The following is a 26,298-nucleotide window of genomic DNA, read 5'->3' as shown; positions in this document are numbered from 1 at the left end:
TCCATGCAGATCTCCTCTAGAGCAGTGATGTTTTGGGGCTGTCGCTGGGCAACACAGACTTTCAACTCCCTCCAAAGATTTTCTATGGGGTTGAGATCTGGAGACTGGCTAGGCCACTCCAGGACCTTGAAATGCTTCTTACGAAGCCACTCCTTCGTTGCCCGGGCGGTGTGTTTGGGATCATTGTCATGCTGAAAGACCCAGCCACGTTTCATCTTCAATGCCCTTGCTGATGGAAGGAGGTTGTCACTCAAAATCTCACGATACATGGCCCCATTCATTCTTTCCTTTACACGGATCAGTCGTCCTGGTCCCTTTGCAGAAAAACAGCCCCAAAGCATGATATTTCCACCCCCATGTTTCACAGTAGGTATGGTGTTCTTTGGATGCAACTCAGCATTCTTTCTCCTCCAAACACGTCTAGTTAAGTTTTTACCAAAAAGTTCTATTTTGGTCTCATCTGACCATATGACATTCTCCCAATCCTCTTCTGGATCATCTAAATGCTCTCTAGCAAACTTCAGACGGGCCTGGACATGCACTGGCTTAAGCAGGGGGACACGTCTGGCACTGCAGGATTTGAGTCCCTGGCGGCGTAGTGTGTTATTGATGGTAGCCTTTGTTACTTTGGTCCCAGCTCTCTGCAGGTCATTGACTAGGTCCCCCCGTGTGGTTCGGGGATTTTTGCTCACCGTTCTTGTGATAATTTTGACCCCACGGGGTGAGATCTTGCATGGAGCCCCAGATCGAGGGAGATCATCAGTGGTCTTGGATGTCTTCCATTTTCTAATAATTGCTCCCACAGTTGATTTCTTCACACCAAGCTGCTTACCTATTGCAGATTCAGTCTTCCCAACCTGGTGCAGGTCTACAATTTTGTTTCTGGTGTCCTTTGACAGCTCTTTGGTCTTGGCCATAGTGGAGTTTGGAGTGTGACTGTTTGAGGTTGTGGAAAGGTGTCTTTTATACTGATAACGAGTTCAAACAGGTGCCATTAATACAGTTAACAAGTGGAGGACAGAGGAGGCTCTTAAAGAAGAAGTTACAGGTCTGTGAAAGCCAGAAATCTTGTTTGTTTGTAGGTGACCAAATACTTATTTTACCGAGGAATTTACCAATTAATTCATTACAAATCCTACAATGTGATTTCCTGGATTCTTTCCCCCCATTCTGTCTCTCATAGTTGAAGTGTACCTAGGATGAAAATTACAGGCCTCTCATCTTTTTAAGTGGGAGAACTTGCACAATTGGTGGCTGACTAAATGCTTGCCCCACTGTATGTATATATGTCTAAAAAACAAAATATTTCAAGTATGATGACAAATAAGACTCAAACAGTATATCACAATCAAACATTACAGCAGTGGTTGTTGCAGACACAGCTAGTGTAGATCTTCACTAATGACCGCACTTTAGTTGCATTGAGGGCCCCACCTCTTTTAATGGGGCCTCATATGGGCATTAATAGCTTGCATACAGTATAACAAATTCGAAAAAAAGTATAAACTTTATAATTTATTGTTTTATTTGAAAAATATACCAATTTAAAACGGATTATCAAATCTAAACACATTTTTGCCTTCGCAGCAGTGCTAGTGAGAATGCTTTATGCTGAAAAGCTGACGCTAAACTGCTATGCTGAAATGTAATGTGTAAGAAGAAAGTGAAGAATTTAGATTGAAATGATACATGAACACTGGGGGCGTGAATGTGTGATGAGAGAAGAAAAGAAAGTAAAAAGGCTTGGAAAAGCAGCAGAATATTTGAACTGCAAACTTTTGAACTAACTTGATGGCGAATGATCTGCCGCCATGCCAACGGCATTTGATGACATCCCATAACACGCTTAGATGCGTTGATGGCTGCATCGTTACCAAACCTGTGAAGTTTTGGGGCGTTTGGAGCATTTTCACTGAAGTTATGAGAAAACCGTGTTTCATGGCGAGCATTGTGTTGCCAACGGCATTTGAAGAAATCTCAAAACTGTCCCGTAGATGTCTTCACATGTGAAGTTTGAGCACTTTTTGAAAATGTTCATAAGAGTTAATGTATAGCGACATCATGTTTAATGGCATATGATGACACCCCATAATTGACGTAGAGCTGTGTTAACCATTATCTGAAGTCTGCTGCTCTGAGCATGTCAGTTGGAGTTATGACATCGTGTTCCATGACACAGGTGTTTATATTTGAGCTAAAGATGTGTCCAGAGATCAAAGGTTTCCATGGTGATCAGTGAGAGCATTTTCATTGTTCTGAATGAGAGATAAACCTCTTACATGTGAACGTTTTGTGGAAGAACCGTAACAGATATCGGTAAAATTTCAAAGCGCGAAGCATGTCAAGGAACTTGAGCATCTGAAGTGTACTTTTTGTGTACTTTCGGGTTCATAATGTGGCCTTTTTGGCAGATTAACTAAAGGTGTGCGGCTGCTGTGGTGGGGAAAGGCTGGACTTACAATGGGGTTTAATCGGGTTTAATGGAGACATGTTGAACGTTTTTGTCACTTCATGCCCTCAAGAGGCATTTTGTTTAATTATTTAGCTTCATTTTTTTTTTAAAGCTACGCGATGTTTTCCTACGTTTCTCATGAAAAATTATGTCTCAGGAATGTAGGGTTTGGGAATTATGGCAGGTTTAAAAGAAAATATGAAGGCAAAATTAAATCTGTCCTCCACTCTAGCTGTGACATCACGCACTCTAAAATCTGAAGGCCTCTTTTACAAGGTCTGAACAATGTTTAATATCTCTAAAAGTAAGAATCAGATTTAAAAGTTGTTTAAATGAATAATGTCAGAAAGATGTGTAACATTTTAAAGTTGGAATGAGGTTTCTGAGTGAAAATATGAAGGAGCAGTTAGCAGTTGAAGAATGAGCAGTTAGCAGTTAAGTTGCATGAAGATTGTTGAAGTCTGAAGAGTTTCTCCATTGACTTCCATGTTAAAAATGTGATGAATTATGGGATGCATCTCTGGAATTATGAAACTTATGAATGATAAAAGTAATAGCCATCAATTCCTGACCGAGCTGAACGTTTTGATGTTTGAACGGAGTTTCTGCGATGTTCAATGTGGGAGAAGAAGAGGCGCAAAATAACCCGGCGGAATAATAAAGAATTTTGTGCGTAGCATAACAGATAGTTGGAATGCTGTGTCAGCACTCCCACTAAAAAATGTATGTAAGTTAGCCATATCCAATTTTTTCTGAAATACACAAGTGCTCAAATTAGCAGCAGTGTAAAAAGTAAGATAAGCAAATAAATAAAACAAAGCTATATGTGAATAGGCTACTCCGCAAGTAGGCCTGTTTTTTCTAGAGATTATGCCTATAGATTCTGTCTCACTCACTCGCTCTTTCATTCAATAAGCATGGGTGTATCGCTCCCACAGCTAACCAATCAGACTCGCCTCATCCCCCACAAGCCAATCACAGCGCATCCGGCAACATTTTGAATCTGTTTAAGTCCACCTACATTTTGTATAGTGATGCTGAATTTTTTTAATTACATCCTCCTCAAGAGGGCATAGGAAAACTCCCACAAAATGGAAGAAACCTTGGGAAGGACCACAAGTGAGGAACCCCTTTCCTGGGTGGACAGGTGCAGTTAGGTGGTTGAGTCCTCTCAGTCTCATATTGTTAGCTTGTGGTTTGTCGCGGTTAAATGTCTAGCAGTGGTGGAATTTAACTGATTACATTTAATTAAATACTGTTCTTGTACTTGATTGATTATTTTCATTTTATGCTACTTTATATTTCTACTACATTTTACAGGCAAATATTATACTTTACTACACTATATTTATAAGACAACATTAACACTACATTACACTAAGGTATTAAAACTTCTACTTAGGTATATAAATACTTATTTCACCACTGCTTTCTTAGTATTAGTAAACGGGTAATGCATGATGTGGACAGTAGGAATCTAACAGGTCGTAAACTACATTATAAAGGTCGCAGTCATGGGCTGGAAGGTTGCAGTCAGGCGCCATGGAGGCAATAACTTCAACAGGAAGGAGGACACAAAAGGTAATGTATCCTGCTACCTTCACTGCTTTCCACAGGAAGATCAAACATCTCTGCCATCTAAACACAAACACATAATACAAAAATTAGTACAGGGTAGGATTTTTTTGTTTTTGATAAGTTGGTTTCTTTTATGTTTACATGTTTTATTGTGGAACAGTAGCTTACTTGTCATTCTTTGGGTGCCTCTCATCTTTCACATCCTACAATCACAACAGAAAGCGTCAGTATATATATGATATGTTCTATTACAAATCAAACTTAAAGGAGTATTGTGACATTTTGGGAATTTTGCTCGTACACTTATTAGATTTAGATAAAAGATTATTTCTATGTCTGTCAGGTAGATTTAAAGCCTTCCAAGGAAACGAAAAAATCTTCTCTCCGTTTATAGGTAATACAATCTGCCTAACATCTACATTTATGAACAAGTTTTCTCTCAACTTTCATCTCAAATCCGAACGAATTTTCTTGGCAGTAGAAAACTCCAAACACAAGTCTATTGTTTTTCTGGTCAACCTGGTCAACCTGTCTGGTGGCACCAAGACTTTGGCTGTAGTCTTTATGCTAAGCTAAGCAGCGTCCAGCTCCATATACATATTTATTTCATATAACTGTAAGAAAGTGAGGCTTAGGTTGACAAAGACAACTCAATATCTCAATATGTTAGCTAACACTGGAAAGCAAGTTAAGTTTGCCAAAGGTTCACAGCTGCCGCTAATGTTAGCAAAAGGCTAAACCATTGGCATAATTTCTCTACATATGTTGAATAGCTTAGTCAGCAACACATTAATCGTATTAGAAACATTTAATCTCCACTTCTGGAATAGTGTAGCAGTTTAGCTGAGCGGTAGACTAACCGCAGTGCAGCAGCCACAACTTTTCTGTTAGCAAGAAGCTAAGCTAAACTATTAGCATAATTTACTTTCAATCTCTGAAACGATTCACCAGCAGAGTAGCTTACTAGAGCCTCACATTTTTAAGTAAAAATGTAAAGTTGAGGCCTTTCTCTGACACTGTAGCGACTACCCTGAGGTGATTTGGAAATGTGTTTCTCCTTTGAAAGAGTTGTTTTTAAGAAAGCAAATATGCGTATTAACCAAAATGTGGAACTTATGGAAGTATAGCTGGTAAAATGAAGCTGTTACATGTTTGATGTCACTCCTAGCATGATTATATGTGTTTCATAGCAATGATTGGATATTATATTTACCATAGCTGATGACCCATGTTTCAGTCTTACTGTTGATGTTGATGAGGCCTTCTGTGCAGATCTATCAAACCAAAAACAGGCACATGTGAGAAAACAAAATACTTCACACTAACATCTTCTCATTGTCGTTAGATGGTCAAGATGAATATAAACCCATGAAATAAAATACATTCAGACTGGGATATTAATAATTACAATATCGGCTTCAACTTGTTCAGTTTCTCTCGAACTTCTCGCTGTTCCTGAAAGAACAGATCCTGCAGAAAAAGATGAAATGTAAGAAAGTCGGCGTATAATACAGTAGGCCTATATAGCCATTTAAAACAGTTTACCAAAGGGCTTATTAGGGTCAAAATACCAAAGTTACTCTTATTTACTTCTTCATTTGTTTTTTTACAAATGAAGAAGTAAATAGAACAATAAAAAACGAGCTTCTCAAATTGAAATCCAATGAGAAGGGGTGGGTCTTTAGCAGCAAATAATACTTTAAAAAATAACTGGTGGCATTGATAAAATAAATACATTTGTTTCATATCAGTGATTGGATATTATATTTACCAAAGCTGAAGACCAATGTCTTTTTGTTGATGGTGCCTTCTCTGCAGTTCTATCAAACCAAAGACAGGAAGGTGTGAGAAAACAGAACAGTTAGCTTGGCTTCAAGATGGTCAACATTAATATCAGCCCATAAAATGAACTACACTCAGACTAAGTTATTAGTAATTACAAAATCTGCTTCTGCTGTCTCTTTTTCAGTTTTTCTTGAAGTTCTTGCTGTTCCCGCCTGAGATCCTGCAGAACAAGATGAAATGTTGATAGGTTTCAGTCATATTCATTCATATAGCCCATTTAACACACACACACACACACACACACACACACACACACACACACACACACACACACACACACACACACACACACACACACACACACACACACACACACACACACACACACACACACACACACACACACACACACACACACACACACACACACACACACACACACACACACACACACACACACCATCATCATCATCATACAGTATTTGGTACTTACCTCTATGGTGCTTAATCTCTCCCCGATCTGGTTATTATTTTGAATCAAGGTCCAGGATATCTGTCAGACAACTCGGATGTTAAAGTACGTAAGAGGCACTTCACAAGAGGATATTTTGTAGATTTAAAAAAAGTTTTCATACCATGTCCACCTCTGTATCTTTTCTCTGTAGTTCTTCCTGAACCTGCTCAAGTTTGGGCTAAACACATCAAACCAGATTCAATATGATATTATAACATAACTTAATGGATATATATATTATTGAAAGAGGAAGTTGTGGTAGAATATTGTATTGTTGCATTTCATTCAACAAAAAAAAAGGTTTACCTTTGATTCCTTCTCAGCTTCTCTCAGCTTTTGTATTTGCTCCTTATCATTATTTCCCTGTAAAAGTTGTTCCAGCTGAAATACAAGCAGCTCAGAGTGAGAATGGTATTCAAAGAGGATGGCAGAAAATAATGCGACATCTATTCTAACATTAAATGCTTCTAATTGCTTTCAAAGATCAATGTTTAGCTGTAAAATGGTGAAAAAGACACACATAGATTAGTAGATAGTATATGTCAGTGTCATACCTCAGCAGTCTTCTCCTCCTTTTGCTTCCTCAGCAACCGAGTCTCATCCTCCTGCACAAACAAAAAGGAATAATTGAAGCAAACTGGTAAGATTTGGTATTGAGACAGCCACACCGCCATCATTTTAAAGTCTTGTTTGCTTTTAACCTCGAGTTGTGTGTTAAAATACATATATCGGAAACTCTTTGCTGTTTAATATGGCCCCGCTGGCCAAAATGAAATTGTAACCACTCACTGCCATTTGTTTACCTCCAGCCATGGATTTCACAATACCAGACATCATGCTTGTTTAACTTCACTTAATACCAAAATTCCGTACAAAATGTAAACTCATCATAATTCATCTCTGTTATTTATCAAAGCAGGCCTGTTTACATTTGTTAACAGCTAACCTCACTGTCCTCCTGCAGATTTCAACACAGATTTTCAGAGGTGGGAGAAGTACTCAGATCTTGTACTTAAGTAAAAGTAGAAGTATAAGCGTGCAGGAATACTGTGTTACAAGTAAAAGTCCTTAATTCAAAATGTTACCCAAGTACAAAAGTATTAGTATCAAAATATACTTGAAGTAGTAGTTACTTCCCACATCTGAATTTTTTTAAATGTAGCATTATTAGGAAATAGTCCCATAGTAACTGCTGTTCAGATGAAAAACCTGTACTGTCTTGTTTTCTGAATTTTGGCACTGACTTGGTCCTTAACCTGTTCTTTTGACACTCCACTATCATTTCCATTACTGCATTAAAGACAGGAAGGCAATCATAATGTATGAACAGGAAAATAACTGTTAGCATGTACTTACCACCTCCTTCATATAGCTTCTCCGCGTCCTGCTTTCCTCCTCTGACATGAGCTCCTGGTGTCTCTCCTGAGTTTCAACATCCTCCCCCTCTCTCAGTTGTCTTCTGCTTTCTGCCTTCTGTTTTCGGTACCTGAACACACAATCAACCACATGTAGTTATGGGTATGAGACTCACTTTTTTATTTTATGATTTTAGAGCCAAGCAGACTCCTTAGCCATGTTGGCCATACAGGAAATAGTGTAGTTAGTTAGGGGTCATACTCTTTCTCTGTGTTGGTGAAGTCTTTGTTTTCAGCTGCTATCTTGTTCATCTCTGCCTCCAGCTCCTGTGCAAGCTGAAGCTGCTGCTCAAAGACCTCTCTCTTCTGTTTGTAGGCCTTTTCCAACTCCAATATTCTTCTCTTGACTTCTTCTCGTTCACTATAGAAAGACAGTTTTTATATGAACAGGTGTCTTTATGGCATATTGCCAAACAAGACTTAACAGACAAATGTTGCCTTAAGACACATACTCGAACTCTTGCTCCTCTCTTTGTTGATGCTCTTCAGATATTTCCCTTATTCTTAGATTGATAATGTGCACTCCCCGCATCTGGTGGTTGTCCTCCTCTGAAGAGTCTCTGAAATTGTCACAATTGTTAGACAGGTGTCTTTATGGCATATTGCCAAACAAGACATAGTAGCAAACAGACAATCTATATTTTGCCTTGAGACACATACCTGAACTCTTGCTCCTCTCTTTGTTGTTGCTCTTCAAATATGTCCATGATCTCTTCCAGATTGATAAAGTGCACTCCCTGCATCTGGTCGGTGTCCTCCTCTGAAGAGTCTCTAATATTTTCACAATTGTCAGACATGTTGCCCTGGTTAAGTTGTCGTGTTACCTACCTGATCAGCTTACTAACTGAAGTGTTTCTCCTCTGAGCTACAGTCTGTCTGCTAAAGATTCCACATTCTATGACCTCACAAAGCAAGGGTTCCGTAGTCCATGGAAAACGTAGAACCATAGAATGGAACACGGAATGTTCCGAGAATGTGTTATGGAAATCTAGGACCCAAACACGGCTGGAGAGTACAAGTCAAAGTGATCAAAACAAATAAATGGTGAATCGAGAAAAGCTGTCTTTTGGTTATTTATTTGAAGCTTCAAATACACGATACAATAATTAAATATGTCACAGGTCTGACAGAGTATGAAAAGTCTGCCCGAGAGTGCGCAGAACAATGAAGAAGCAGAGATTATATAAGAAAAGAGTGGGAATGTTATAACTCTTGTGTTCACACGGTCAGATTGTTTATGAGACACCTTCTGGCCTTGAGCAGATAGCATAACGGTTCTTGTGTGACTCCCAGTCGGCTAAAACAGCTGTGGCCTTGCAGAGCCTGGGAATAATAATAATAGTAGAAAGCACATCAGGAAATAAGAAGCATTTGGTTTAAGCATATGAAAGATATAATAAGAATTATATAATAAAAAAATTCCACTACATTCTCCCCTTTTGATCATACTTGATCAATAAAAAAAACAAATGATAGGATAGACTGATATAACACATCAATGAATACACTCCATCACAAATATATCATAGAAAACTGGCTGTTTTTGTGGAGGACAGACTCCAATATAATGTAAGCATAAGAGAGGAGATACACACATGATTATATTGATAAATCGGAATCAGACTCTTCTGATTCTAGCTGATCTATCTCACTGTGGCGCAAAGGATTGTCGTGTAATGGAATAGTAGTATACTGAACGAAAGCTGAGGATACCATGCTGGAAACGCACTTCTTCAGTATTGGGATAATCAAACAGGTACAACTGATTAATAGGCCAAAAATGATCGCCAGGGGTGTAACTATCCTAGCCAGCCATGCTTCCCACCCGCCTGATGTAAGCCAGGACCACCAGTCCCAGCCACCTGCGTTGGATATGTCATCCGCTTTCATGTCGTCTAACAGGTCGTTGAGATGCAGCACGGTGTCAGTGATGTTCTTGGTGGCGTCGGGAATGTAAGTGCAACAGGAGTCACCGATCACATGACACAGGCCACCCTTTGAAGCGAACAAAAGGTCAAGAGCAAATTGGTGCTGCATGAGCATGTTCCAAGAGGCTATTATGAATGGGGTCAATGCCTGGAAGCCTTGCGTCGTCTCATAAGTCAGATTCTCTAGCCGGACGTGTAAGGTATCTATTTTATGGGCATTGTTTACTGTACCCCACCATGGGAACAGGCCACCCATGAATTTAGCTCCAGCGGACGTCATATCTCTTTTTACCTTGTGGTGGTCGGGGTGTTGGAACTCTGGGTAATGATGTGTCGTGTGCATTAAGGACGTGAGTACAGTGACTGCTGGATTCAAATCCACTAGAGTGCATGTACCTATCCAGAGGGGAGCCAGAACTTGATAGAGCTTGTCGCCGCACAACCAAACGTAATCTTCTGGCGCGCTAAACCCAGCATCACTGGGCCACGCCAGTTGGAGGGAAATATGTTTAACATCAGGGAATGCTACGTTAGAAAGGATTCTTTCAGGGGCACCAGATATGTGACAATACGAGATTTTGTAAGCACCGTAACTGCACGTGTTCCGTAGGATACGGGTACAACCAGTAGTAGTGCCTAGGAAAAAATAAGGTGGTGTAAGAGACGTTTTGTGGTAAACTCTCTGGATGCATAGGCTGTGTTTCATCCCTCTCAAATGACTTGGGTGCACATGGCTGACGGGTTGGTACTTTGCGTATGTGGTGTCAAGCGTGGATGCACGCAAAGAGGAGTTAGACCGATTGCTGCATGGTGGGGGAAGCTGCCTAGCATAACGCCACTCGGTTACGCTGTCTTCACCCTTGATGGGCCTTGTCAGAGCCATAAACGCACAGAGATGTTCAACCTGGGTCAGAGAGCGCGGACGAACTGGCACGGACATTGATGAGTCCTGGGGGAAAAGGGTGCATGCATAACATGACCCATTTTGTCCTGCGGCCTGCAAGAATGATCTCAGAGTGTGCCACCAGACGTTACCGGTGATCCCATTACTGGTCTGACCCACATCAATGTTGCTATGGTCGCCTATGTATAGATTAAATGTAGATGTACCTATGGATGTCAACAGTGGCGTCAAAGGTTGCTTACGCTTTTCCGGGGTCTGAGTTTTGGGCGCGATGTCTATGTAAAATGTGCCACACGAGTCGGCGCCGGATACATACATACAGACAACATAATAACCCCTGTCTGATATCTGGGCAGCCTGTAGTTGCAACAGGATAACGGGGCTCGATGAATTGACCTTGGAGATAGACAATCTCCCTTTGATGTTTGTTTTGTCGTCCCATAAGGTATAACCCCAATTGGTGTGCGCGGTGGTCCATAAAACAAAAGTCCAGCCCCCCCGAGCAGTGAGTGGCGGTGTGACTGTCACTCTCGACATAGCAAATGTAGGCGTCTGCCCCCCCCAGTTTCTTAGGGTCGGGGCAATGCATGTAGTTGCACGGGTCTAACTGCACTGCGCTATCTTCCCCATCCCTTAGAGTAATGTTACCAATCCCTGTCTTGACCAGCCCCTCGACCCATGTGGTTCGCCCTGCTTTCCCCCGCCCCTCGACCCATATGGTTCGCCCTCCTTTCCCCATGAACCTCTTAGATACCTCGATTTTGGCTAACATGCTGTGTGACCCTGGATACATAAAATATAGGACTAGTCCTAACACAACTATCATGGCAAGTATGCAGAGGAACCATTCTATGATTGTCCAGGCTCTCCAGTAGCATTCACATTGCTCACGGTTGCGTTGTCGTCTCTCCAGGCGAGCCCTCATCACGAGGGGGAAATGTTCCATGGTGTGTGTGAGTGTATTCTCTCGGTCGATTTCGTGACACGGACCGTCAGACTTCGCACACTGATAACACAAACGAGGAACCAGAGAGCATATGAAACCGCTCAGCTGGCACTCGCTCGTGACACCTTGTGTGTAGTGTGTTTTGGTGTATGTAGTGCAAGTGTGGTGCTGGTGGTGACTAGGACACGTCACTTGCTGTCATCTGTTGGTGACTCGGACACGTCACTTGCTGTCATCTCTGGTGGTGACTAGGACACGTCACTTGTTGTCATCTGTTGGTGACTCGGACACGTCACTTGTTGTCATCTGTTGGTGACTTGGACACGTCACTTGTTGTCATCTGTTTCTGTTGGTGACTTGGATATGTCACTTGTTGTCATCTGTTGGTGACTCGGACACGTCACTTGTTGTCGTCTCCTTCTACCGTTTCTCCTTTCCTGTGACTACGACCTTGCAGTGGCTGGCGTGGACCCACGTAGCTCTCTCGGCGACCTTGACCGCTGTCTGGGTGACGAGAAGCACCTGGTAGGGACCTTGCCAACGATTGGATTTCCAGCTCTTTCTCCGGAAATCCTTGACCAGCACGAAGTCGCCCGGTTGAAGGCGGTGAAGCGGACCAGTGGCAGGAGTAGGCAAGGCTGCGGCTACCTGACGTCGGATGTCTGCTAAAGTGGATGATAGGTTAACACAATATGACAACATAGCATCCTCACACAAAGTTGTGGAGGGAAGAGGACATCCTGGAGCCTTGAGTCCAATCTGTGGAGGAGCCCCAAAAAGGATTTCAAATGGGCTGAGTTGACTCCGTGTTCTTTTCCGCATCCTCATGTACATCAGCACAATGGGCAGAGCTTGTGTCCATGACAGACCTGTGTCTGCACAGCATTTTGCTAGTTTGTTTTTGATTGTGCCGTTCTCTCTTTCCACCCCACCCCCACTCTGCGGGTGATAAGCACAATGCTTCCTGATGTCCATGCCCATGTATTCTCCTATCTGCGTAATGGCCTCATTAGCAAAATGTGAACCGTTGTCACTAGAAATTTTGTCTGGTAGTCCCCATCTAGGAATGATTTCCCTCAGTAGTGCCTTTGCCACAGCATTTGCTGTCTGTGCTTTTACTGGGAAAGCTTCAACCCATTTGGACCACATGTCGACCACCACTAAACAGTGCTTCTTACCCTCTGATGGGCTAAGCTCAATGAAATCCAGCATTAGGTGCTCAAATGGCCTGGTGGGAGGTGGATGTGCTCCGGGTCCTGTAACCTTTACTGGTCTACCAGAATTTTGCATAATGCAGATAAGGCATGCTTCACAGTGCTTTTGAGCTGTTACTGTGAATCCCCTTGTGAACCACTCCTGATTAATAGACTCTAACATCCCCCCTTTTGACACATGATCCCACCCATGTGTCAACTTAGCGAAATGAGGGAAAAAATGTCTGGGAAGACATGGATTGGAATTTGGGCCAACCCAGGTGCTGGATTTTGGGTCAAAAACAGCCCCAGCAGCCTTCCATTGAGCCTTCTCAACTGGCGTAGCTAGCTGCTGCATGGAAGTCAGTGATGACATTTTGTCAGTGAAGGAGGGGACAGGGATTTTAACAAATGAGTGTGCGTGAGGTGCGAGAGGAATCAGGGCAGCTGCCTTTGCGGCTGAGTCAGCAGACGCATTTCCTAGGGAAACTGGGTCTGTACTGCTTGCGTGTGCGGCACATTTACAGACTGCAACGTCAGATGGGAGCAGAATGGCGTCTAGTAAGCCTGCAACCAGTACATGGTTAAGTACTGGTTTGCCATCAGATTTCAGGAATTGTCTACACTTCCAAATAGCCCCAAAATCGTGTACTACCCCGAAAGCATAACGTGAGTCAGTGTAAATAGTCACGGTTTTGCCTTCTGCAAACGTGCAGGCTTCAGTTAGTGCGATGAGCTCTGCTGCCTGTGCTGAGAGTAGGGCTGCAACAAACGACTAATTTGATAATCGATTAATCTATCGATTAATGAAACGATTAATCGATTATTCGGATCGTTAAGATTTTAACTGTACTACTACTTATATCGATACTGCTTATCGATCCGGTCCTTTTAACGATAGTATTAATGGTTCTTTTGACAAGAAATAAGCTAACTAAACAAATTGTGAACAAAACTAACATCGCTTTTTATTTTAATTAAATGCATAATATTTCACATCAAAAGAAACAACAATGTTTTAACAAATCGTATTACATAATGTGATGACAGAACTGTAAACAGAATAGCTGAAACTTTAACAAAATAAATAACTCAGTTACCTCTAATCATTAACCCATGTTTTTATAACTGAGTTAACTCCGTGTGTTGCTGCTAGCATACATAACACCTGACGTGGAAACGTTACTCGTGGACGGGGCTACAGAGCTACTAGAAAGACAGTGGAACCCGGTGCATTTCTCCGTCTGGATCTGGAGCACTTTTGCTAAATGTTTAGACAAATTGCTCGTGTTACCGCCCTTACATGCTAAACTCTTATTGCACTTTTGGTAACGAGCATTGTCCACATCGAGACGGCTAAAGTTTAACCATACCTCGGAGCGCGTTCTCTCCGCCATCTCCTCCGTGTGTGTGTGTTGCATGCATGTAGCAGCTGCGTGTGTGTGTAAACTGCCCCGCCCCCTCGCAAGCAGGCGGGGGAGAGATCTCTCGTCTGAATTGGGAAGATCGAAAATACATTATCGGCGCATTTTGTAGTCATATTGCATATTAGAAACGGAGTTGGTGACACTAAGACTGCGATATAACGTTTATGTAGCAATAATAGATATGACATATGTTTTAAATGTCTCCTGTACCGATAAAAAAGAGCGATAACGTTGGAGCTTAACGGGGTGTAGAACACATGTGATGACGTCACCAACGAATCGACGACTGAATTAGTTGCCAACTAATTTGGTAATCGATTTTAATCGATTAAGTCGATTAGTTGTTGCACCCCTAGCTGAGAGGTGGCATGGAAGCGGTCCAGAACGGAGTACAGCAGAATCTGAAACAACAGAAAACCCCACCCGATTAGTGCCCCCTTGGTCGCGAGAGGCAGACCCATCAACATACAAAATGAGGTCAGCGTTGGTCAGAGGAACGTCTTTTAAGTCCGGTCTAGGTGTGCACACAATGGAAAGTACGGCAACACAGTCGTGTTCCTCACCGTCTTCAGGCAAAGGCATAAGAGACGCTGGATTCAGAGTGTTACATCGCTTGACATAAACATTAGGCATGTCTAACAGGCAGGTGTGATACCTGAGGTAACGTGCAGCAGAGAGGTGTGATGTTCTCTGTTCAAGGAGAATGAGTGAAACAGCATGTGGAACTAACAGGGTCAAAGGTGCATATCCCACAATGTCACGTGAGGAGTTGAGCGCTTTCTCAGCAGCAGCCACTGCACGTAGACATTTAGGCAGGCCAGCAGCTACAGGATCTAGCTTGGAGGAGAAATAGGCCACAGGCCTTTGTTTTCCTCCATGATCTTGCAGTAGAACTGAGGTCATACACCCATGTCGTTCATCCACTGCCTGAGTGAAAGGTTTAGTGTGTCAGGTAGACTTAGAGTCGGTGGCGATTGTAGAGCCAGCTTCATATTAATGAAGGCTTCGTCGGCTTCCGGTGTCCATATAAGATGATCTGTAGGTTTCAAACCAGTGACGTATGTGATAGTACGCAGTGGTAACTCGATTGGAGAATAGTTTGGAATGAATGACCTGCAGTATGAACAAAAACCCAAAAATGACATCATCTGTCGCTTAGTGACAGGTTTTGGCAGAGCAGCCAATGATGAAATACGCTTATCTGAAAGCGTTTTCCCCTCTCCTGAAATGACATGACCCAAGAATGTAACTGTTCTTTGTACATATTGGAGTTTAGACAAACTGGCCTTATGGCCTTCGGCTGCGAGGTGCATTAACAAAGCAATAGTATCAGTCTCACACTGTTCTGCTGTAGGTGCGCAAATCATAAGATCGTCAACATACTGGATCAGAGCAGTGCCTTTAGAAACTTGGAGAGAGGCCAAACTTGTACACAATGCTTGGTTGTACACAGTAGGTGATTCACAATAACCTTGACACAGGCGTGTAAAAGTGTAAGGTTTACCATCATATTCAAATGCAAACCAGAATTGGCTGTCTTTGTGTACAGGGACACTGAAAAATGCATTTGAGAGGTCGATGACAGAAAAAAATGCTGCAGAGGCTGGAACTTGGGAAAGAATCAGATACGGATTTGGGACCAGCGGTGCCCGAGCGTGAACCGCTGCATTGACAGCTCGCAAATCCTGGACAAATCTCCACTCGTCAGGAGGTTTGTCTCTGATCTTTTTGACAGGAAACACTGGAGTGCGGACCGGGGAATCGTTACACGGAATAATGATCCCTTGTTTAAGCAGAGAGGTAAACACTGGCCGAATGCCATCAACAGCTTCACGTTTCAATGGATACTGAGGTTGATTTGGACGGAACGTGGATTTAGGAGTGATAACCACCGGCTCCGCAGAGCGGATTAAACCTACGTCATATTTGTTAGCTGCCCAGAGTGAGTATGGCACATCTGAAAGCGCGGCAGGAAGCTCAGAGATATGATAATTACCTCATCATCCAATGTTGCAGCAATGTTGTATTGAGCGCCGTATCATTTGATACACGTCACGTGACATAGAGTACATGACATATTCTGTGTGTGTAGGTGCCCAATCAGTGACTGACTCCCAATCTTTAACGATTGGACCCAAATCCCTCTATCTATCAGTGGGCCCCCTGGCTAGTGAAATGGGTGGACCGCCCCTGGGATTTGACACAGCTGGTTGTGTCTTGTGTGTGTGTGAGTCTAACAGAGATAGCGCTACCCAGCGAATTCCAATACATTTTTAAATATGAGCTCATCATTCACACATTCTAACAGAAAAACTCTCATCATAGCATAGAGAAGAAGCCTCCACACAGCAGGTGGAAAAACACGTTGATCAGTCAAACGCAACAACTCCTGAGAATCAGGATATGTCAGCAGCCCATTGATACACATTCACCAGTTCTTTATCATCAAATGACACTTTTTTGAACCATCGTAGGAGATGGCTGTCGGACTTTAAGACCCTCATTTGTGGAAAAATGAGGTCCAAGCCGAACCGGAGAATCAGATCTCTGCTCAGTAAATGTGTTGGGCAGACAGATGATAAAATAACTGTTTTTTACTGATGTGGGAAATGGATGAGCTCATCACCGTTATCTTTACTCTGAAGTGGTACAGAAACTTCTCCTTTACAGTTACCCAGCACATGAATAAATCTATCACTAAATTTGCATTCAGGCAAATCTACCCTTTTTTTTTTTTTTACCACAGAATGTGTAGCCAAAATCAACCAAAAATGTGTGGGACATTTCTTAATGCAAACATTCACTGTCATATTTCAAATATGTACCCTTTTTAATTACAGACATGTTCTCTAATTCTTCTAATTTCTCAATAGCATGTATGTGTGTGTGTGTGTGTGTGTGTGTGTGTGTGTGTGTGTGTGTGTGTGTGTGTGTGTGTGTGTGTGTGTGTGTGTGTGTGTGTGTGTGTGTGTGTGTGTCACTTCCCTGGTTAGATGCTGCTGGCTGAATTTCCGTCTCGCTCGATTGGGCCCCTTCCTTGCTGTCCCCCTCTGCCTCCACTCACTGTTCTGTGAGCAGTCCCATAATCCAATGTTCAACACTTGAAACATCTTTCGTCAAATGAAGGTCTTGCTTCTCGTCCTCTGTCTCGGAAAAACCTCCTCTGCCTCTCCCTCGGTATTTCGGTATCCCTCGGCCAGCATTTTGTTTAGCTTGCGCTGTGTCTGTGAGTCTGTTGAGAAAGGCATTACTGAGGTTTGTCTCCCAAACACCTGCTTGGTCTCCTAGGGCATCGGGTTTGTTTATCCCGCTGTTGTCGAGCTTGGAGTTGACGCTGACTGCATGGCTGGGCCTTGTAGTGGAGGTGGTTGAGGTGTTCTAACCAGATTGCCAGGGTTGTACGCCGGAGGAGGGAAGGGATACCCAGTCGAGGAGAGGTCATTCAGGCCTGCAATGGAAGGACACAGAGATGTCTGGGGTTTACATGTCTTTTGGATATAATGTATTTTCCTTCTTTTCTTCACATTCATCTTCAACCTTAATATTTTATTTAATGCCCAAGGCCAACTGCCTTTTTTTTTTTTTTACTCCCCAGTATTATAAACACTTTCTGTGAGTGTCCAGTTTTCTATAAATCTTTTACTTTAACTTTATTTTTACCCTTCATTCCATCTTCATGTTCTTGTAATTTATTCTTTAGGTTCTTGATTTTTAATTTACTCAAAAAAACCTCCTTTAGGAAATCCGAACATTTCCATCCATATATTTAATTTAGACAGACTGTCTTCACCATATTTTGCTCTCATGACATCCACAATTCTGACCCTCAGGAGAATGTACAAATCCCCTACTCTGCTTTGCTCCCATAACAAAGTCTTTAAAGTGTTACCAAAACACTCCGTGTTACCAAAACACTATTTTTCATCCGTCGATGCCAGATATTTCCAAATATCCTACTTTCGAGCAGTCCCTCTCATAAATGTCATGGAGTTTAATTACGTTTAACTTTAAACAATTTAGACTTTGTACATCTCACCCAGTATTGAAAGCCCCTTTTAGTTCGTTGGATCTCGTGAAGTCAATCGGTTCCACCCCTCGCGCTGGTCCCCTCGTCCCGTACGTTTTTTTTGTCGAGGTAGAGGAAGATCCAAAGATCCCGGAGCGCGCACCCACCAGCGTCCAGAGGTGTTCCCAATCAAACATACAGAGATCCTGCCGACAACGCCATTTGTTATGGAAATCTAGGACCCAAACACGGCTGGAGAGTACAAGTCAAAGTGATCAAAACAAATAAATGGTGAATCGAGAAAAGCTGTCTTTTGGTTATTTATTTGAAGCTTCAAATACACAATACAATAATTAAATATGTCACAGGTCTGACAGAGTATGAAAAGTCTGCCCGAGAGTGCGCAGAACAATGAAGAAGCAGAGATTATATAAGAAAAGAGTGGGAATGTTATAACTCTTGTGTTCACACGGTCAGATTGTTTATGAGACACCTTCTGGCCTTGAGCAGATAGCATAACGGTTCTTGTGTGACTCCCAGTCGGCTAAAACAGCTGTGGCCTTGCAGAGCCTGGGAATAATAATAATAGTAGAAAGCACATCAGGAAATAAGAAGCATTTGGTTTAAGCATATGAAAGATATAATAAGAATGATATAATAAAAAATGTCCACTACAAATGTTCCCCTCTCCAATCCAACACGAGTAGTTACCCTGTTTATAGAGTACAGCAATATACGTTTTCTAGCTACCAAGTTAACTTCCTGATTATGAGGCCGACTGAATAGCAGTTTCCTCTGGGAATAAAAATACACAGCATGTCCAGTGCTACCTTGAACATTTACATCCATCAATGAGCCTTTTAGTTTAGCTTTGGCCGGCATCTAACTGTTTGGTAAAATCAGAGGCATGCCAATTCATTGTAACACAGACAAGCATGCAGTTCTTTCAACACATGCATGTTCGAACCTTCTGTGAATCAGTTACAGACTTGTGATTTAGGAATCTGGAGCCTTACAATTGGTTTGTAATGGCAATCCGCATTGAAAATAGCTTAAGTGGTATCTATTTATTTAATCCCATATGCATACATCCAGATATGTTCTGGGTATGAAGGTTGAACTGCACACGTTTTGGAAAGCCATGGCCTCTGTTGTTGCTAAATGTATCTTTTATAAAGTGCAATAAAATGGATATGAAGAATACCTCTGCAATACATATGGATGTGGGGGGCAAATATAGAGAGACTGTCTTCGATGCTCACATATGTGGCACCATGTACTGTAGGTGGAGAGTGGTGCCAGCTCCCTCCCTCCCCTGGTCTGTTGTGTACATGCCTTAACCCCGAGCCTGTTTTTCAGGTTTCAGGCTCGAAAATGACATTCCCAGAACAAATGACTATAACTTCACTTCTAAAAGGTTTATATGAATAATTGTTGTTATCAAAGCAAGGTTACATCTGTGAGTTGGATGTAGAAGTGTCAGAATCAATATAGATGTTTCTGTGTCAGAGTAAATTCAGATGGAACATAGCAAAAAAATGTAAATTCCTGTCTCCGCCTAAAGAAAACCCATTACTTATAGTGAAGACCAACCTTGAATGATGGGTTAGTAGCCTAAAAGCTACAGGCACTTCCTGCAGTACACAGGTGTCTTCACCCTTTTGAGTCCAGCATCTAGGCACCTCCTGCAGTTCTTCCTGACCTTGGTGGCATCTTCCCCATAATACTCGGGAGGGGGTGGTGGTGGTGGAGGGGGTGGTGGTGGTGGAGGGGGTGGTGGAGGTGGAGGTGCAGGGCCTTCAGCAGGGCCTTCAGCAAACTCCAACAATTCTGCAGCAAGCTGCTCCTTGAAAGTCTTCTAGGTGTGTGTAGCTTTGTCCTGCTGGGGTCACTCAGATTAGATTAATTCACTGGTTTATACTTATTAGGGATGGGAATTTTAAAGCAATTCGAATATTCGACCCCCCAAAAAACGGTTAACCGGTTAACCGAAATGTACATATCCTATAAAAAAAAAAATTGAGTAAAAAAAAATGTTCGGACATTTTTTCAGAATTTCTTTTTTACATTTTTTTTTTTCAATAATTTTTTAGAAATACATACATCACAGTTTGACAGCTATAGGCCTACAGCTTTCATGTGTGGAGGCGATTCACAATCAGGCCAGCTGTAGAGAAGACCCTCTCAGCTGGAACGGAGGTTGCGGGTATAGCAAGGTATATATAAGTTTAATTTGGCATAGTTTGACCTCTACACCGCACTCACTAACCTGGTCGAAATATTTCCACACATTACTCCTTTTCCGCCATGTCTGTTGTGTAGGACTCTTCTTAGAGTGTAAATAATTACCGGACTATGACTGGTAAAATATGTTGAATACCGGCAAAACTAAATCTCTCCTGTCAAAATGTCTATGTACTTTGCCGCCACACACGGTTGCCAAGCAGCGCTTATTGTTGTTTAGGCTGGCCACTCATGTGTCGCGAGTGTTGACAGGGGGCGGTGGAGCACGCTCATGAACTGTTAGCGCCGGAACCTCGCAACGGCTGAGGAGCTCATTTGCGCCACATTTGGGCCTAAAATGAGGTTTGAGTCTGCGTGATCTGCGTGTAGGGAGGGGCAGCAGCCATATCATTGGCTAGAACTAGCTAGATCTGATGGATTTGGACATAAACGCGAGTGAAGTACAACCGAACACGAGAGAGAGAGATTAGCACCTGCAGCTCTGCCCGCTGTGAGGGACCGGTGAGCTGAGCAAAACACACCTTTAGACTTCACCTAACACATTTAGCTATGGCACAGTCGTATATATATATACATTGAATTATTCAATTTGATAATATGTAATCAACTTAGGCATCACTCCCAAAAAAAAAAATTAATACAAAAAATAAATAAATTAATAACTCATATTTGAATACATGAATAATTATTCGAAACCTGAATAATTTTGAATATTCGATTAATCGTTCCCATCCCTAATACTTATAGGATAATATTGGACTATAAATGAATAATATTACACCAAATAAATAAGTAAACACATGTATATTCATTCACTGGCTATTCATTTAGAAAATGTAACTCCAAAAAGACAAGGAACACCATTTAGCATTTTTTCCTAATCATTCCTGTAGCTTCTTGGCTAAGCTAACACTGTGATGCCGTTCCACCAAACACAAAAGTAATATATAAAAAGGATCATATTGGACTATAAATGAATAATATTACACCAAATAAATAAGTAAACACATATATATATATATATTAATTCACTGGCCATTCATTTAGAAAATGTAACTCCAAAAAGACAAGTAACACTATTTAGCATTTTGCCTAATCATTCCTGTAGCTTCTTGGCTAAGCTAGCACTGTGATGCAGTTCCACCAAACACATAAGTAATATATAAAAACAGAGAGATTACATACCTTTCCCGTGGTGGAAGTTCAACATCCGAGTCACTACTGTCCGGATACAGGTCTGGCTGGAGGAGATCTTCATCATCCGACGAAGAGTCATCTGGTATGATCATAGCTATCGTCAGCTAGCATCTCTAGCACCTGCTCTGTGGTGAAGCTCTCCCTTCTGGCTGCGTAATGCGTAATGGAGCCGGAGAGGGCGTAGTTTATACTACGCAGGATCATATCTTTGGAACCCATTGATCGATTTGGGTGATTGACACCTTTTCTGAACCGTTAGAGCCAATAGAATCGAGTGACAGTTAGTAAGTCCCGCTAAACACTTACGTCAAGTAGAGAGAGGTTTGCGTAAACAGCACGTGAGACAGCATTAGCTGGGACTGCGAAACTTTATACCTACTCTGCTGGCATGAATGTAATGATAGATTATCAGGAACAATTCTAAAGTGACTAAAAGACATTGGATTAACCTTAAACAGCGTTTTTATTCCCTTGAATAAGAGCTTTGATCACAAAACAGTAACGGTAAGACATAATTATTGTTATGGTTTTGAAAACTGTTGTTTTTTTTCTTCTCTGTTCTGGCTGCTAGCTCAGTGAGTTTGTGTCCTACAGTGATGATACTTATAACAAAAATAATCTGTGGAGTATCAGCTTTCAGATGATATGTAGATTGTGCAGAAAATATTAAGTTTTAAAGATCGTTTTTGCTAGTTAGCACCGGAAGTAGCATCTGCCCGTTTTAGCTAAGGGCTAATGCTAACGCTTCTTGTGAGACTTGTGTTTTGTTTCTGTAAAAATAGTTCGTATTGTCAGTTAGCTGAGATTCTTCTCGTTAATCTGGTATAACACATTAATAGGTTTTTAAATATTAAGATGCCCTGAGACCAGGGGCGGCGGGTGCTGTAGGCCCAAATATGTGTGTCCTGGTAAAATAAAAATATAATGTTTAATGTTTGTGTCTTTGACATTAGCGCTGCTATGCAGCCACCTGTGCCCTGTACTACGAAGCCAGTTCAAACCCTGGATATGTTTGAGTTATCTTCACTAACCCTAACAAACGAGATCTTGACGCTGGTTAATATCAACTCGGTAAATCAAGCCAGGGCTTCTCTCACCAGCTGAGAGCGCGTTCAGGTGAAAGGGGTGGGGTTAGCAAAATTTGACCAATCACAAACAGGGACAAGTGTACTGACAGCGCAGCGTCATACTTCATTAATGAAAAGTAAACTAATATTAGACAAATATTAACTTTAAAGTTCATATTTGTCTAATATTAGTCATCCATGACTTAAACATAATAATCCAGGATACAAGCCACCTGCAAGGTGAATACAGAATAACTGGTTAAAAAATAAATTAACTACCGAGTGTTTGAAAGCGTAACAGCTTTATGATATCACTGCCCCATCTAAGACACGAGTGGATATGACTTTAATTACATTTGAGTTGAGTGTTTCGTCAACCTAATGTGTTGTTTAAAATAATACTTCTGCATAGGCTACGCTACAGTATGTGACACTGTGAGTCAGTGGCGTGCACAGACATTTATAGGGGCAGGTGCTCAAGAGAAAAAAAAGGGCACCTTCTGAGTCGTCGTGGCGGTCTGGCGGTCGCCCGCGCACGCGAAGCGTGCGTGCGCCGAAATTGTGCGCGAAAATGTGCCGGATAATGGCGGATTTTGTTAGTTTATTTTCGGTTTTTGGTTACTCCTTCCATCTCTCCCTCATTTTGGTCATCATCAGAGAGCACTGTTTCTGAACATGGTGCTGCTCTGGACTCTGACATTTCTGCTTCATCTGTGTCTGACTCAGAGATATTTTCTATGGATTTGTCTCCCTCATCTTAGATGGACTATTGCAGGACAGCAGGGGGCTGCTTCCCTGAGCCTGCTGTAGCTGCCTAGAATACAAACAATATAGAATATGATGTTTATTTCAATTATTTGGGTAAGGCAATGCAATGCATGACAACATTAAGACTCACCAGACTTTAACTGTCATGGCCAAAATTCAACACCCTACCACATAGTTGTTGTTTTTTGTCATTTGGCAAGTAGCTTCATGTCTGATTTAATATCACCAAAGCACTTAGTGTGGTTAAAATAAATTGTGGGCCTCTCAATAAAATTATATTATTATTTATTATTATTATTATTATTACTACTATTATTATCACAGTTCAAATCTGAGCATGAAAGGGCTCTAGACAGACAGTTTGTCCCTTAACATGACTCTGACCTTTCTTCTTCATCTTAATCATTGATGATGGGTAAGGGTTCATCAGGCACATCTGCATCCTCATCTTCCTTGCTGGTAGGCTCAGGCTGCTTTACCCAGGAGAGCAGAGAGCTGCTTCCCCGGGCTGCTTGCTGTAGCTCTCTTTGTTTTTCTTTTCTTATCCTGTCTCTTCTTGGCATTATTCTACAAGTGGTAAATGCAAATGAGCTAAATCAATGTACTGCTCTGCTGTGCATGATAATTAAGGGTTAATCTCCTAGAAACATTTAACAGCAGCATTAATGTAAACCTATAAGGTTATACTTATATTGTACTTTTTGAGGCATTTTTACTTTACTTGAGTATTTCCCATTTTCAATACATTTACTTCTACTCCACTACATCTCAGATGCAAATATTCTACTTTTACTCCACTACAATTATTTGAAAACTTTAGTTAGTTACTATGTAGATTTTGATTAAGATTATTACAAAACATACATTTAATCACTTCAGCCCTAGCATAATGACGCATTGTGAGCGTGTATACCTGCTATTTTCAAAAGTGCACAACGAGACTAAATGGATGGATGCAAGAAAAGAAGTGAAGTTATAGTTTAGTTTGGCATCTGATTTAGGGGACTAAACAATACACTCGTTGTATTTGTTACCTGGTGGTTACTTACTTGGTCGACTCGTCACTAGGGCACTTTTAATCGTGTTGCTGCGTGCTGATGCACCACACACCCGCCGTGGCCTGTATGACTCTGACTCTGACTCTGCGCGCTGCGCGTTCACGTTGAGAGCAGGGAAGGGAGGGGCTGCAGCCAGCTCGGGCACGTACGGGAGTGCCGCGGGGAACGTGTGGGGATGTCTGACAAAATTCCAACGCGCATTTGGGGCATTGCTGTATATATTAGAAACTTTTAATCCAGAATTGATCGATGTAAAAAAATAAAATAAAAAACTGTAAAAAACGAACTTTCAAAAGGGCACACTGCTGTCCAGAGGGCAAAACGGGCAGGTGCTCAAGCACTACCTCGAGTCAATAGGCTTGTTTGAGACAAGCAAGACCTGACCTGCGCAGTTGCGATCAACGTCTTGCTCGTGCGTTGCATGATGGTTAGTCATTTTGTCCGACTTGCTCTGGAGGCTCGCCCACATGAGACTTTGAAATCTCGCGGGACAAAGACGCCCGCAGCCTTGAGAGCGAGGCGAGGCGAGTTGGCGCAGTTGGTCTCCACGGGCTGCGGAAGCGAAATGCTTGATGGGAAACGGCTCGCTGGTATCTCGAGCTGAGCGCTCATTGGGGGTTTTTACCACGTGCTGCTGATGAAACTCTCCAATTGGCTGGCAAAAGTGTGTTGTTGTTTTGTGTCAGTTTTACGTCGCCACATCCATTCCCATTTTTCATCATTGTTCCACAATGTTTATCATCATGAAATTAATATCTATATATTTTATACTATACTGCTTACCGTTTTCATACTTTATATATCTTAGCATATTCATACACACTGTTCATACTGCTCACAGGCTGATATCTAGTGTATTCATACCCCTCACTGTTTATTCATCATTCAATTCATTCTATATTTTATTCTGTAGATTGTGTACATTACTTTTCACTTTACTGCTTGTTGCACCTGGTTAGAAGCTAAACTGCATTTCGTTGTCTGTACCTGTAATCTGTGCAATAACAATAAAGTTGAATCTAATCTTGAGCAGGAACAAATGTATTTACTTAGTACATATCTGACATTAACGATTAAACACATGTGTGCATTCTTTATAAATGCAAACCGAGTCAAGCCGACTCCGGAGGTGGCGGTATGCACCTTAAAGTTGTTTGCAATCCGCCAAAAAACCGAGAGAAGAAGAAGAAGAATGCGAAGAAGAAGATGAAGAAGAAGAAGCCGACTCGGAGCTGTCCGACTTCAGGCGAGCTTTTTGACACCTCCCCCGGCTGCGATCGGCTACTCTCGTCTACTTTCGAGGCGAGCCGCAATGTGTCTCAAACAAGCCTTATGTGTGCACGTCTCTGCTGTGAGTGTTGCACGGCCAGATACGGCTCAGCTGACTCAGATAAGGAGATAATATAGGCTATGATATTATATGATCGATGATCTGATTGAATGTGATATGAATGATAAGTGCGACACGTCGGTGTCTTCTCTGCATACAGCAGTTTAAACTGTATTTCCTTTATCCTGTAATAAACTACAAACATGAGCAGTTTTTTATATTCTAAATGCAATGAAAGACAGCTTTAATTGAATACAAAATCTAACGAAATGCACAAAAGAAACTGCAATGAAGTTCACATTGTCACTGAAATATGAATAATTTATTCATTTGAAAAATTATAATGTCAACCAATTTAAAAACAAGTGTCAAATATTTAATTAAATATTAATGAATGAATAATAAGAGTAAGGAAATACCATTACTGCATATTAAAGTCAATACTTAATTATTCCATCGGTACATTCAGGCATGTTCATTCATGTA

General features: G+C 41.7%; 1 protein-coding gene across 1 annotated transcript; it reads right to left on the bottom strand.

Annotated features, from left to right (window-relative positions):
• Positions 1-1,502: 1,502 nt before the first annotated feature.
• On the bottom strand, positions 1,503-25,250 carry LOC117461314 (golgin subfamily A member 6-like protein 22). Its single transcript, XM_034103132.2, has 16 exons — positions 24,474-25,250; positions 18,179-18,354; positions 8,405-17,590; positions 8,197-8,304; positions 7,947-8,105; positions 7,686-7,815; positions 6,884-6,934; positions 6,636-6,710; positions 6,451-6,507; positions 6,309-6,368; positions 5,971-6,035; positions 5,802-5,850; positions 5,439-5,500; positions 5,244-5,304; positions 4,199-4,233; positions 1,503-4,090 (listed from the first exon to the last, which is right to left on the bottom strand). The coding sequence occupies exons 3-16, from the start codon at positions 8,539-8,541 to the stop codon at positions 3,892-3,894; spliced, it is 1,248 nt and encodes a 415-aa protein (XP_033959023.1). The 5' UTR covers positions 8,542-17,590; positions 18,179-18,354; positions 24,474-25,250; the 3' UTR covers positions 1,503-3,891.
• Positions 25,251-26,298: the final 1,048 nt, after the last annotated feature.

This window comes from Pseudochaenichthys georgianus, chromosome 16 (genome assembly GCF_902827115.2).
Source record: "Pseudochaenichthys georgianus chromosome 16, fPseGeo1.2, whole genome shotgun sequence".
Taxonomy (NCBI): domain Eukaryota; kingdom Metazoa; phylum Chordata; class Actinopteri; order Perciformes; family Channichthyidae; genus Pseudochaenichthys; species Pseudochaenichthys georgianus.
This window is presented reverse-complemented; position numbering and strand designations above follow the sequence as displayed.

Bases quoted from the DNA above. Each gene is read 5' to 3' on its own strand.
- LOC117461314 (XM_034103132.2), bottom strand. From the start codon at position 8,541: ATGTCTGACAATTGTGAAAATATTAGAGACTCTTCAGAGGAGGACACC. The intron at 6,369-6,450 runs GTATGAAAACTT...GTTGTCTGACAG, and splicing joins AAGATACAGAGGTGGACATG to ATATCCTGGACCTTGATTCA. The intron at 5,501-5,801 runs GTAAATATAATA...CTTTTTCTGCAG, and splicing joins GACATTGGTCTTCAGCTTTG to GATCTGTTCTTTCAGGAACA.